The 14280-nt window shown below is 45.0% G+C and overlaps 1 protein-coding gene across 7 annotated transcripts in view; it reads right to left on the reverse strand.

Moving 5' to 3' along the window:
- Positions 1 to 14280, reverse strand: part of PER2 (period circadian regulator 2) — a 63017-nt gene that overhangs the window by 11349 nt on the left and 37388 nt on the right. For all 7 annotated transcript variants that reach the window (XM_053311006.1, XM_053311007.1, XM_053311008.1 and 4 more), the window contains 6 exons: positions 13892 to 13943; positions 13367 to 13500; positions 12575 to 12653; positions 9952 to 10058; positions 2390 to 2543; positions 448 to 553 (listed from right to left, as the gene is read on the reverse strand). In XM_053311006.1, the coding sequence (XP_053166981.1) occupies positions 448 to 553; positions 2390 to 2543; positions 9952 to 10058; positions 12575 to 12653; positions 13367 to 13500; positions 13892 to 13943 (632 nt within the window). The remainder of the gene's footprint in view (positions 1 to 447; positions 554 to 2389; positions 2544 to 9951; positions 10059 to 12574; positions 12654 to 13366; positions 13501 to 13891; positions 13944 to 14280) is intronic.

The raw sequence follows: 14280 nt of genomic DNA on the forward strand, positions 1-14280 counted from the left end.
ATAACCTGTATAAGCCTTCAAGAAATACATCCAGCAGTTTCCCCTATTAGTCAAGAAAATTTCAGGCAGGGGCACCTCACTAACAAGGCAAGGTGAGGCAGTCACCTCAAGTTACAGCTTGGCCGAGGCAGCAGATTGGCCTGCAACTCTGCCACTGTCTGTGGCTCTGCTCAACTAGCCATTGCTGCCCCAACCATATTTTTCTTGTGGCAGCTGTCCTTGCCCTTTTCTCCTCCTCCTCCCTCTTCCTGTTCAAAAGGCTGAGTTTGGGGAAGTTGGAGCAACAGGAAGTGTGATTATCACTTCCTGCTGCTTCAACTTCCTTGCCCTCAGCCTTTTGAACATGCTCAGAGATGTCTATGAACATTTTACATTTATTTTATAATGACCTTCCAATGGAGACTTCAGAGATTTAGGCACATACACAACTTAAAGAACAAACTATACCTGTAATAGCAACCGATGTATTTGCTCTGTAATTTCCTGAATGCTAGGATGAAGGATTTTATCCTCTGTATAGTGAGGTGCAAAGACATCTTCATTCAAGGGACCTCTAAAAATTAGCAAAATATTCAGAATTAGGGATGTGTATGGTCCGGAGCGGTCTGGACCGGCATCGAAGGGGGGTCTCCCTTTAAGGGCGGGGAGAGTTTACTTACCCCTCCCACCGCTTTGCCCCCTCCAGCGCCCATATTGCTTGTAAGAATTGGGGCAGCAGGATACCTCCCCGCCACCCCTTCCTCCTCCTCCTCAATGCCGCCCGCATCCAGGACGGGGTGGGCGCGCGCTCGGCTTCCCTTTGAAAAGATCCAGAAGATGCTGAGGGACTCACAGTTTAATAATGCTGCCAATGTATTAAGCTGGAACAGAAACCGGCATAGCACCGAGCCGGCCTCCGCTCCGGCGGCTCCCCCGTCCTGAGCAGCAGCCACTGAAAAAAGCTCCGTCAGTGAGGACGCGCTGATGCGCCGCGGCGCCCAGGAAACCCTCACTTCCGACTTCCCCCTGCAGGGTGCCGTGGCACGTCCTCACTGACGGAGCTTTTTTCAGTGGCTGCTGCTCAGGATGGGGGAGCCGCCAGAGCGGAGGCCGGCTCGGTGCTATGCCGGTTTCTGTTCCAGCTTAATACATTGGCAGCATTATTAAACTGTGAGTCCCTCAGCATCTTCTGGATCTTTTCAAAGGGAAGCCGAGCGCGCGCCCACCCCGTCCTGGAGGCGGGCGGCATTGAGGAGGAGGAGGAAGGGGCGGCGGGGAGGTATCCTGCTGCCCCAATTCTTACAAGCAATACGGGCGCTGGAGGGGGCAAAGCGGCGGGAGGGGTAAGTAAACCCTCCCCGCCCTTAAAGCTACCCCCTCCACCCAAACTGAACCGGCCAGGTCCAGTCCGGTCCAGACAGTTCGGAGGCCTTTAGAATGGCCTCCGAACTGGTTCGGACTCATCACTATTCAGAATGTGATACAAGCATTTATTTCAATTATATCAGTCCTTTTTTGTCTATTGAATCTACAGACATTTAAACTGATAAAATATTCAGGCCTACTCACTCCAAACACAATGACTTCATTCTGAAGTAACTCTTGACAAGTATGGAAAGATCTGCAGCACTTACAAGTTTCTTGTTAAAAGCATTCACTATACAGCACACACTCACAAGAGTATTTGGAATTAATATTGTGTCCGTACCCTCCCCATCCATTAAAAATCAGTTCAGAAACTTGAATGCAAATAGATGCCACTTACTTTTGTTTGAACTCTGTACCCTCCACATGTTCCATACTACTCTCCTTAATTAACAGTACTAAATATACAGATGTTAAAACATCGCACTGTCCTAAATGTATCCAAATGCTATTCAATTATATACCAGAAAAATCAGAGACACTAAATTGTGACCTTATGATCCAAACCATGACTCGCAAAAGCTTTCAACACAGTCTGTTTGAACAACTGGGGTGGCTAAACTGTCCATCTTACATAAGACAACTAGTCTGTGCACCGGACTTACAGCTTTTCTGTACATTGCAGCTCCCAAGTGGAAGCAGCAAAAACTCCGTCTCCACACAAAGAGGCTGTAATGTATAGTGCTGCAGATCATATAGTTAATCCACAATGAGTGTCCTTATTACCACTGAACAAGAAAGATGGCAGCTGTTGGTGGGGGAGCTTTCCACATGATGTGAAAATTCCCACCAAATGTGATACAAGTACTGCATGAAGAAGCTGCCAGGGATGTCCCTTCCAATGGCATCCCAGGGAAGTTAAGATGTGTTGATCACAGAGGTGAGAAATGAGCACCCCCAACAAGGTGCTGCCACTCAAAAGGTTGCAAAATAACATCTGTACATAACACTCATGTCTCATGTTTCAGTCTACTCATTAACTTACGTTCTAACTTTGTGTCTTCCAATTATAAAGGAAACCTTTCGACTCCAGGGATTGATGAAACTGGACCAGCTAGTATCCAGAGTTATGTATTCACCATTTCTAGTGCAGAACCTGATTGGTGAATAATCAAACGGCTGTCCACCACACTGGAGTACTGTAACAAAAATTTGATGAAAGCTTTAAAGATATTAGGGGGAAAATGGTTGATTCTATAGTTACTAAACTCACTTTTTTAGTAATAGGAGGAGATGAACACCATGCAATTAGTAAGCAACTCCCAACTTAAATAATGTTTAGAATTTCTCTTTTTCAAAACAAGTTAATATCTGGAATTCCCAAAATTTAGGAGTGGAACTTTAAAAAGCAAAACAATTGGATTTGAGAACTAACACCCCACAGCTAACCACTATTTGCTTTTAGATGGCTGTCTTGATATTAGCTATTAGCCATATACAAGCTGTGCTCTGTTCTATCTGCTGTCATAATATGCAATGCCTGACTACCAAATATTTGGAAACACTCAAGACTGGGGACAAAAAAAGGGCACACACTTTTTTTGCAGGTGTCTGTGCAGATTTGTGGTGGTATTAATATCAACATGCAAGCATAGAAGTTACAGGGTTCCCCCTACCCATGTACATATATGCACAATATAGACCCTTTATTGGGTGCAGGATGCTGCAGAAAGCCAGTGCAGATGCTAAAATACTGATCTGATGAGTTTCCAAAGACCTTCTCTGTCTCATGATAACTGCCGCATTCTGAACTAGCTGAAATGCACCAGATGCAGCATATTGTAATTGTTCTCAAGCAATTTCACTGTCTCTAACTAGTTTCTTGGTGCACTTCAAGCTTTTTCTTTTCACCTTTAATTGGATCTGATCCCAATGTAACTAAAAAAATAAGCTGCTCCCATATAAACCTGCCTAGTGGCTTGGTCATCATGTGAGATCTTACCATAATTCAATTTCCTTCTGGACCAAGAGCCAACAGAGTGAGACCTTTTTAGTGGTGACCCTAGGATGATCAATTAGTGGTGGCCTGAAGAGGTTTGTCTGGCACCCTTTCCTGTCCTTAAAAAAAACAGGCTAGAAAGACAGGTTGCTTACCTGTAACTTATGATTTGGAGGTGATCCGTTGTCAGTCATGAGAAATGAGTTACTGCACCTGCGCAGGGACCTCACGGATGGATTAACTAGCTCCTCACTGGCGCCCCTCCCTGCTGTGCATGTGTTCCGTGCTTTACTTTTCTCAGCATTTGGGCGCCATTTTGTCTCAGTTTCTTGGAGATCTGTCTGATGACAGTGGACCCACGCAGAGTGGGAGTCATTGATCGAGTAGACAAGTCAGTCTTGAGTTGAAAATGCTGCAGCAGGGAGGTACGGGTGGGTCTCATGACTGAAAAGGGATCACCTCCAGATCATAAGTTACAGGTAAGCAACCTGTCTATCTGGAAGTGATCCGTTGTCATCATGAGAAATGGGTGACTAGCTAGCTTTTCCCCTCGGAGGAGGGTGCAGCCATTTCACCCACAAAGCTGGCTTCCGCAGCCAAGCCTAAATCAACAGCATAATGTTTGGTAAAGGGCAGGTGAGATGACCAGGTAGCCACAGTACAGATGTCCTTAAAGCAGAGGCCAGATAAATGAGCAGTGGAAGCGGTGTACACTCTTGTGGAGTGTGCCTTGATAAGTCTGGGTGGTTGTTGATTCTGTAACTTGTACGTCAGGAAAATAAGCTCCACCAACCAATGGGAAAGTCTCTGCCTGGAGACGGAAAGGTCCTCGTTCTTGCCTTTAAACACGACAAAGAGCATCTTAGTGCTCTGGATACTCGCCGTACATTTCAGGTAGTAGAGGAGACAACATCGCACGTCAAGAGAATGTAAAGCCTTGTCCAAGAGACACTCAGGATTTTGAAAGGGGGGGAGAATGATATTCTGATTCAAGTGGAAGTCTGTGACCACTTTAGGCAGGAAGGCCGGGTTGGTACGCATGATGACCTTGGTAGGATAGAATTGTTTATAAAGCGCATCTGCGCACAAGGCAGTCAATTCGCTCACGCGCCTGGCAGTAGTAATCACTATCAAAAAGGCAGTTTTAAGTGTCAGGTAATGTAGACAGGCTTCATGAAGAGGATCAAAGGGAGCTTCCATCAGAGAGGCAAGAACCAGGGAAAGGATCCATTGTCACATAGGGGCACGGATGGGGAGGGGGGAGATTATTAAAAAACCCCAAAAACATTTTGCACATTGGGTGTGAGAACACAGAATGGCCTTGCCAGCAGGCATGTTTGGAAGAAAGAGCGGCAAAGTGAGCTTGAAGGCGCACATCAGCTAAACCAGCTTCCTTAACAGGCAGAAGCCATGAAATGCTTCCACTTACTCTTCCACTTACTCTTTCAAGTGGAAACTCTTCAGGAATTGAGAAGGGTATTTTTTAATAGCCGACCTTCCAGGCTGTGAGCTGCAGCCAGGTGCAAGAGACGGGTGCAAGATTTTCCCGTCTCGCAACAGCAAATCTGGATCCAGAGGCAGGTGATAGTAGTTACCATTCGTCAGTCTGAGTAGCGACGCAAACCAAGTTTGGCAAGGCCACCACGCTGCTATTAAGATGGCTCGCGCATTGTCGCATATCAGCTTGCCGACTACCCTGTTGATCAAAGGTTGAAGGGGAAACAGGTAAAGCAGGTCCCCTCCCCAGTGATGTTGGAACGCATCCCCTAGCGAGCCAGGACCAATGCCAACTCTTGAACTTTACCGCAGAAATTTCTTGTTCATTGCTGAAGCAAAGACGTCTTATGTGAGGAAGGCCCCACATCTGTACAAGACAGTCCAGGCAGGACTGTTTCAATGCCCATTCATGATGTTGCTGGCCATTGAAGATCCTGCTCAGATCATCGACCAAGACGTTTTGCAGCCTCTTGATGTGAAAAGCCGTCACAAAGATGTTTCTGGACATGCACGAATTCGATAGTTGGGAACTCAGGGCATAGTGAGATTACCGTGCCCCACTGATGGTTCACATAGCCTATAGCCATAGAATTGTCCATCAGTAACTGCACAATCAAATTCTGAAGCAAGTGGGTAAAGGATTTGAGAGCCAAATAAGCGGCCATCAACTCCAGAAGGTTGATCTGCATGTGGTGTTGGTGCACCGTCCAAAGACTTTGTGTGCGGTGTTCACTGCAATGGGCTCCCTAACCCACATGGGACGCATCGGAGGTGACACAGAGGGATGGAGCTGGAGTGACAAAAAACTCAGGTGGTTCTCCCTGTTCTTCCACCAAGTTAGGGACTTTAAGATCCAAGGAGGAATATTCAGGAGCATCGCCTGGCTGTCGGCATTCGGCTGGAAGACCTGGAGGTACCACAGCTGAAGGGATTGCATCCGCAGGTGGGTGTAGAGAACTATGGATTTGCATGAGGCGATAAGGCCCAGAAATCTCTGTACACGATCTGCATGTTGGCGAGGCTCACACTTGAAGTGAGTGACAAGCGTGCAAATCTGTTGAAACTTGTCCAGAGGAAGATAGGCTCATTTCGCCAGAGTATCCAGTCAGGCACCTATGAAGTCTATAGATTGAACCGGCTGAAGCCTGGATTTGTCATGTAGGAGACACAGTGTGAATTGGATGTGTGATTCCAATTTGCATCTGTCTCTGTGCACTAAGAGCGAATTGTTGAGGAATGGGAAGACAGTGATACCTTAAGTCCTCAAATAAGCAGCGATCACAGACATACATTTTGTAAAAACTCTGGGTGCAGTGGATAACCCAAAGGGTAACACCCTGGATTGGAATGCTAAACCTCCTATAGCAAACCTGAGGAACTTGCAGTGATTGCTTTGGATCTTGATATGAAAATACACATCCTTGAGATCTAACGTGGCAAGCCACTCCTCCTTGGCTAGGAGTGGAAGAATTCCCTGCAGCGTTGTCATATGGAATTTTCACGTATCCACATAATGGTTCAGGTCCCGGAGGTCCATAATGGCCCTGAGTCCCCCATCCTTGAGGATGAGGAAATAGTGGGAATAAAATCCCCAGATTATCTGTCCACTGCACCGGGATTACCGCGCCTTTCTGTAGCAAAGCACGAACCTCTTCCCAGAAGGCTGGAGTTGGGGGAGTGGACTTGATGCCCTCGAAACTTGGCAAAGTTATGAACTCGATTGTGTAGCCAGAGTTGTTGATCTGCAGGACCCAATGGTCCGGAGTTATCTGGTGCCATGCCAAGGCATGACTGGCCAGGTTGATGATGTTGGGTGGCAACGGAGTTGGAATCGAGGGTAAGCCACAAGCGGCCAGAGGAGTGGTGTTGAAGGTGTTGGCTGGCGATGATAGTTTAAGTGGTGGACAGTCTCCCAGATCAAAGAGAATGGTTGGAAGTGTCCTTGTTGGCACATTGACCATAACATTTCTTATAGTATGGTTTGAATGCTTTTCGATAGTCCTTCCCATCTTGATACTTAAAACCATGCTGGCTGTTATACGGCCTGTAACGGGAAGAGCCCTGTGAAGATGGGGCTGCAGTCAAGAAGCTCTTAGCAGTAAATTTTGATTTTTTAAGAGTCTCCAGAGTTGAGTCAGTAGACTCGCTGAACAGACCATTCCCATCGAAAGGGAGGCATTCAATGTGACCCTTCATCTCATGGTTAAGAGTAGTGGATCTTAGCCAAGCGTGGCGTCGGAGAGAAACCGCAGTTGTCATAGTCCTGGACTCAGTTTCAGCCAAGTGCTTATAAGTGCTCAACTGCTGACAGGTGAGATCAGCACACTTCGTAAGCATGTCATCAAATTTCTTGACGAGGTCTTCCGAATTAGAAGTAGTCAGTTTGTGATGGAACGAGTCCCAAAGAACATAATTATATCGGGCCATGCAGGCCGCATAATTCTCAATGCGAATGGAAAGACTCACAGTAGAGTAAATACGCCGGCCAAAAACATCGAGTTTTCTACCCTCTTTAACAGAGAGAGTAGTATGGCGATGGCCCGGTTTAGAAGAGGCACAGTCAGTTACTAAGGAGTTGGGGATGGGGCGTTTAAGCAAGAAGAGGTTGTCTTCTTGTACACAACAGAGTGTCTCTAAATGCTTCAACATAGAGGTCGTTGTTTGCAAGACGTCCCAAGAAATTTTAGCTGCCTTGGTTATAACAGGCAACATAGGCAACGCAATTGGCTCCGTGGATTGAACAGTTGCCAACATTTTATAGACAGGGTCCTGTAGGTCAGTAACAGGATGTTTGATATTCAGTTCAAGCATCTCTACCATTTGCTGAATCATCTTTGTGTAGGATTTCAGCTCCTTGTTGGGAGATGTGGAAGGCCTCGGGGGCACATCTGGAGGTGGGTCAGAGGAATGGTGCAGTCTGTTACCGTCGCTGTCTGTGTTGGTATCAGAAGAATCATAGGACTCCTCCTCCGAAGACTCTGTGGGCTCAGCCACGGAAGGCAGTGCCTGTGGACGGGCAGGTGCAGATAGGTCTGAAACAGGCCCAACAGGGGCAAGTGGCAGCTGAGAAAGCAGCTCCGCCGATAATGCAGTGGTGTCAAGTGACAGTGGTGTCGTTTCAGCACACTGGTTTGTGAGCACAGGTGGCACAGGTGGTTTTGGAGGCAGCGCCGCCAGAGGCTGGACAGGCAGCACACATTGCGGTGCAGGAAGTGTGGGCTGGCAAGGCAGCATTAGCTGAATTTTACACAATTGGAACTCTGCCCAATCCAACTATGCAGACGGAGAACTAGTGTGCTTAACCCCACAGGCATGAATGGGGTCTTTTGGAGGCACCACAGGCAGTGACACAAAGGAGGGCATTGGTTTCAAGGGTGAAGTAGAGACAGGTGGAACGACATCGACCTCGGTATCCAAACCAGGGGTGAGGAATTCCTGGAACCTGAACGTGTAGTCGTGGCAGAGTCCAAGGCACTCAATAGGGACTTGGCAGTACCCTCATCCAACAAGGCCTCTTCTGTGGTATCGAAGAGCGTCAATGGGGACTTCAAGGGTGTCCTCACAGGCGAGAGAGATAGTGGCTTGTGCTGCTGCAAAGCGACAGTCACCTTCTGAGAAGAGGGATCTGCACAGTGAGGAATGCCTGTGTAGGTATTGACCGTCGACATCGAGGAAAAGGCTGAAGCAGTTGGAACTGAGAAAACCGGCATCGACATGGATGCCGAGACGGTGGTAAACATCGACACCGATGGGATGGTTGGAAGCACCAAGCATGACAGCGTTGAAAGAGGCACGAAGAGACCAGTCCTGGTATCAGTAGAAGGTGGCTTTGACAGGCTTGATGACGGCACCGGCTGCCGATACTGAACCATTGATGGCGAGGGCATCCTCGACCTCTAAGAACGAGACGACTTTGACTTATGCTTTTTCGGAGGCTGCGAGTCGCTATCAGAGGCCACACAATGCCGTTTATGCTTCTTATACCCGTGGTCTGAAGACTTGGGCTTCTTGAAGACAATCTCCTTGAAATTATCCTGCAGGGTTTGAGACTGTGCGCACACAGATCCTGGGGCAGACATCGAAAAAGAGCCCGTCGACGTTGATGCCGACACTGAGATTGATGTAAATTCCGGCCTCGGCGGACATAGCGCGTCTCCATAGAGACTGGCTCTGAGGCGCAAAGAGCGATTTTTCAGCGTCTGCTTTGAAAAGGACTTGCAAATCCTACAAGAAGCCGGGACATGTTGCTCCCCCAAACAGAGCACATGTTCATCAGTTGAGGGAAGTATTGCCCAACACTGAGAGCAGCACTTAAACGTCGTTTTCTTCCTCTCAGCCATGCCTGTTCCGACAGCAAAGCCGTGGAACGGAGTCGCCAAATCCAAACCAAAGTCCAAAGAACAGTCAACTTATAGTCCAGTAGTCAAAGTATTGAAAGTTCAAATATCCGAGAACAAAATTCAAAGAAAAGACGAAGAATAGTCAAGGTCACAGTCCGAGTTAGCACTAGAAAATCTGTAAGAAGTAACACTTTCTTTTCTAAAACTGAGGAGCAAAGAACCAGAGGTCTCAATGCATCAATGGCTGAAAAGAAACTGAAACAAAATGGCGCCCAGATGCTGAGAATAGTAAAGCACAGAGCACGTGCACAGCAGAGAGGGGAACCAGTGAGGAGCTAGTTAATCCATCAGTGAGGTCCCTGCGCAGGCACAGTAACCCATTTCTCATGATGACAACGGATCACTTCCAGATCAAGCCTGTTCTGCTTTTGAGGGAGATGAGGACTGAGATTTTATACTGATGTAGTTTGTTATCTTTCTGCTGTGTGTTTATGCAATGTACAACTGGTAAAAGCAATGCATACATTTGTCACTTCAAATTTCAGCATGGTCTTTCCCAATAGGCTTGAATATACAATAAATACCGAGAATGGGAGGATGATGAAGAGATTGTTTTCAATATAATAATAATCAGAAAGTGACCACTGTATGAATTAGCTAAGGATTCCTTTAAATCTTAGAAAATAAGATCCCTCGCATTTTACTATGTTGCTTTCTTTTAATCTAACTTCTCAACTCTCATGAAATACACAATCAAAAATAAGAACCTACTTTTTTTGTGAATTGCAAGCATTAAAGGTCTGTCATTTGGATGAAGATGCACTAAAACAGGAGTTCCAATCAAGTCCTGAGGTAAATATCCCAACAGAGGCACCGCTCTTAAAAAAAAAAAAATTACAAAAATCATAAAGCAGAAGACATTTAAACACAAATATCTTAATTAGTTTACCAAGTACCTTGAAATAAGCTCAAGTAAGTATTTTTGAAATTGCATCAGCTTAACTCAGCAAACAATGAATAGATCCAAGAGAGAACTATTTACCATCACAATCATCTTTCCCTATGCAATTCATCAGCAATTAGATTGCTTACAAGCCTCCTTAAAAAAAAATAAAATCTAAACCACACTTTGTAATTGCCATCACATGCTATGATCAGTGTCTAACCAGCTTCTTTTCACGATTATTTTGATGATCCAGGTGAAGAACACATTCCCTCCTTGGCATTTTACAGAAAAAGCTAATGAATCTCCCCCTCTTGTTCCCTGCCCCAGTTTGGAATACCCTGCTTTAGTTTTGCTCCTTTTAGTCCATGATTCGTGCTCCAAGTATTTGGAAGCCCTCCTCTGTACAGCCTGTATTTGAATTATTTGACTCATAAAGTTGCAATAAGCTCTTAACACAAGGCCACTATCCTGACTAAGAAAGAGAGGACTTCCCTACTTCCTCAGTACATATAAATCTATGCATGCACAGTTTTTGCTGATCTTCTGTGCTCTCAGAGAGATATTTTTGGAAGGCACAAAGCACTTCCAAGGGCAGGGAAGGTCCATGAAGATGACAAACACCGCCCCCCCCACTTGTGTGCTAAGGAAGTGAGGAACCCTCCAGCTGTATTCAGAGCAGCCCTAGTTGAGAGGACGCAACTCCTGGTGCACCCTTGCTTCCTTAATCAAGAGGTCAGTCACAGATCTTGCACACCTAGTATTTCGCACTCAAAATGAAGGTTGAAAAAAATTATATGAAATTTTATATATATATTCTCATAGTTTGGGAGGGCAAATGGCAGACTAGTTGTTGAACATGGGATAGAATATGGTGGGTATAAGGGTGGCCGTGAAAGTGAGGGGAAGGGGGGGTAGTACTTCCCCCCCCCCGCCGCTCTCCCCCCTCCAGTGCTGATGCATTTAAAAATCTTCTTGGGGCGGCAGAGTTCCTCCCTGCCGCCCCTGCCCCCATCGTCGTCCTTCAAAGCCTTCAACGGAGTACAGCTAGCGGCGCGCATGCGCCCTGCACGGCGTGCGCGCTTGTGTTCGCCACTGGCGCACACGCGCGGACCGCATGACATATGCAGCGCGCGTACGCCGCTAGCTGTACTCCGTTGAAGGCTTTGAAGGACAACGACGGGGGCAGGGAGGAACTCTGCCGCCCCAAGAAGATTTTTAAACTCACCAGCGCCGGAGGTAGAAGAGCGGCGGGGGGGGGGGGGGAGTACTACCACCCCCCCTTAAAGCTACATGCCCCCACCCTTCCGAACCTCCGGACTTCCGAACCAGTCCGGAGGTCTTTTATATTGTGCCCGAACCGAACCATGCACACTACTAGCACCAAGGTCCTCTTGAAAAGCAGCCTTACCACATACCTACATATCCTTTCCTACAGAATCCTTCAATATCTCGCAATGCTGATAAGCTTGGGGAGACTTAAGGAGCCAGAATGGTGTAGTGGTTAGAGTGCTGGACTAGGACCGGGGAGACCTGAGTTCAAATTCCCATTCAGCCATGATACTTGCTGGGTGACTCTGGGCCACTCACTTCTCTCAGCCGAGTCTACTTCACAGGGTTGTTGTGAAAGAGAAACTTAAGTATGTAGTACACCACTCTGGGCTCCTTGGAGGAAGAGCAGGATATAAATGTAACAACAACAACAACAACAACAACAACAACAACTCAAATTACAAGACAATGTTGATCTATGACCTAGATCTAAATTATGACAATGTTGGTCATAATTTTGCCTAGAAAGGATACTGTTCTCTCTCTATGCCATGTCATTCTTGGCACCAACTGGTCATACCCAGCAACTTACAAAGGTAAGTAGATCTTGTTTAAATAAAATGTATGTACAGAAATCAATATAAGTAGTCTACCATTCCATATACATTTCATCATTTTCATGATTGTGATTTTGTTTTTGTAGACCATCCACTAAAACACAGCGACTCCAGACAAAAATCAGTTATGAATTTCCACTATGGGTAAATAAAGATAGCTGAGCAGTTTCCCTGAAGGAACAGGGCTGCATCCTCAGTGAATGTTAAGAGAACATTTCAAGTAAATGGGCAGTATCAAGATTTATTTCATTTCTAATGCAATATGAGCCAAGTCTGTATCAAGGGCACAGAAATAGATCCATTGTGTTGGGTTTTTCTGTAACCTCATTATTTGAACAATTGCAGGAGAATCCTGCTTCCTTTAATATTTTAATGGCAATAGATTTAGTTTTCTTCTTTTTCAGTTATGATCTCATATATAATTGCTATCTTTGGTTTTATTATATGCACTGTTGTAATCTTATTGAGAAAAATAAAACTATTTTAGTGGGTACTGCAACTAGGTAAGCAGCCAAGAATAACAGAGCTAAAATAGACAAACATAGTCAGTTTAGTAGTTTACCTTTCATCCACATCCTGGAACAAACAATTTGGTGTATGTGTGGTTGTAAAAATTCTTTTATTAGGAGGAATTCTAGGTGCTGAAAGAAAAAATACACCAGGTTTAGCGTAAATACATGTTCTGTTTCTAAAACAGGACACTTATGAATCAGATGCATATTCATTGATAACAATGATCAAGTTGCTCACATCCACCTGTGTGCCTACCAATAGCAGATATCTACGCAGTTGTGTTTCTAGGTTTGTTTTAGTTCTGCAGAGTTCTATTATTTTGTAATAGGTAGTCTGGGTGAGTTGCTGGCAAATCAAACAAGCTACTTCTGGTTACCTGAATCTATAACATTAAACAGTGAAATGTAACTAAAGCACACAGTTAAAATGGCCAGGATTTAAGGGTTTCTTGAGATTAATACACCTAACTTTCTCTGGGTTGTACACAGACTATTAGAGGAAAATTGTAATAGTTTAGATGGCTACAAAAACCAAGAGAAACTGAGTGTCCTTTAAGGTGACCAAAAATACAATTCTATTCATGTTTACTTGGAAGTAAGTCTCACTTTTAAGTAGACATGGCTAGCAATGAGGTGTAAGTGTCAGAAGAATTCTCTTCAAACACATATATTTCAGAGATCTCTAGGTCAGAGAATATTTTACTGCTAACAGAATACCATGTTATCTAACCTGGAGACCTCTGAATTGTGTCATAGGTAGCTTCCTCAAAAAATGCATGTTGGTTAACGTAAAATACTAAGCCTTTTTCTCTTCTAACATGAAATAATTGTTGTACTGTTACCTTCATAACCAGAGTGTACTTTTTCTGCAAGCAGCACACAACAAAGCTGATCCTCTACATCTTGTACTTTAATAAGGTAAGGAGTCATACGAAATGGGTGATAGCAGATCTCATTTATATGTTCTTTCCCTGCACTAAAAACATATAAAAGACAAGGCAATTTACATATTATACTGAATATATACATTTTGTTTAGTAAGCTCTCTGGGAGCAGAGTTGAATGGTGGGGTTAGAAATTGAAGGGCTGGCTGCATACCATTTCTCATATCTAGGCCCTTTTCAGACTTCCTTCTTACCACTGTGCCCCGTACCCTCTGAAAAGCCATCAGTGAAGGCCATTACTATATGTGAACTAAGATCAAATCTATTCTGCAGCTGCTTCCTGTAGTCATTTCTTGGACTGAAACATTAGAGACATTCAGCCAGTTCTGAATTCACCTGTGTTAAACCACCAACTAGCGAACAAATAGATGCAAGCAAACCAGTCGCAGCCCCTCCAGGCTGACTATTAAAAATTTTCCTCACCTGATGCGGCAGAAAAAAGATTTTTCTTCCATATACTCTTGGGTGGCAGACTCTGTAAAAACATTAGAAGGACTTTAAGGTATGGTGACACTTTGCATCACGATCCTCTGCATCATAAAACACCCTGTAAACGTCCAAGCATTTTAGATGGGGTATAGCAGGGGAAACGAGAGGAAGAATTTACTCCCTACGTGGAAGGGAGAGGGAATACACAATTCAGCAAACCACTCTGATCTCTTAATCTTTATTAAAACATTCAAATTTGATCAAAATATTTACATAGGTTTGGAAAATCTGTTTCAGATTCTATGCAAACACTGCCCCCGCAATATTAATGACTTTATTATGACATAAAGAGCTTGAGTTCATTGTTGGCCTTCAGGAGAGCC

This window comes from Hemicordylus capensis, chromosome 3 (genome assembly GCF_027244095.1).
Source record: "Hemicordylus capensis ecotype Gifberg chromosome 3, rHemCap1.1.pri, whole genome shotgun sequence".
NCBI classification, from domain to species: domain Eukaryota; kingdom Metazoa; phylum Chordata; class Lepidosauria; order Squamata; family Cordylidae; genus Hemicordylus; species Hemicordylus capensis.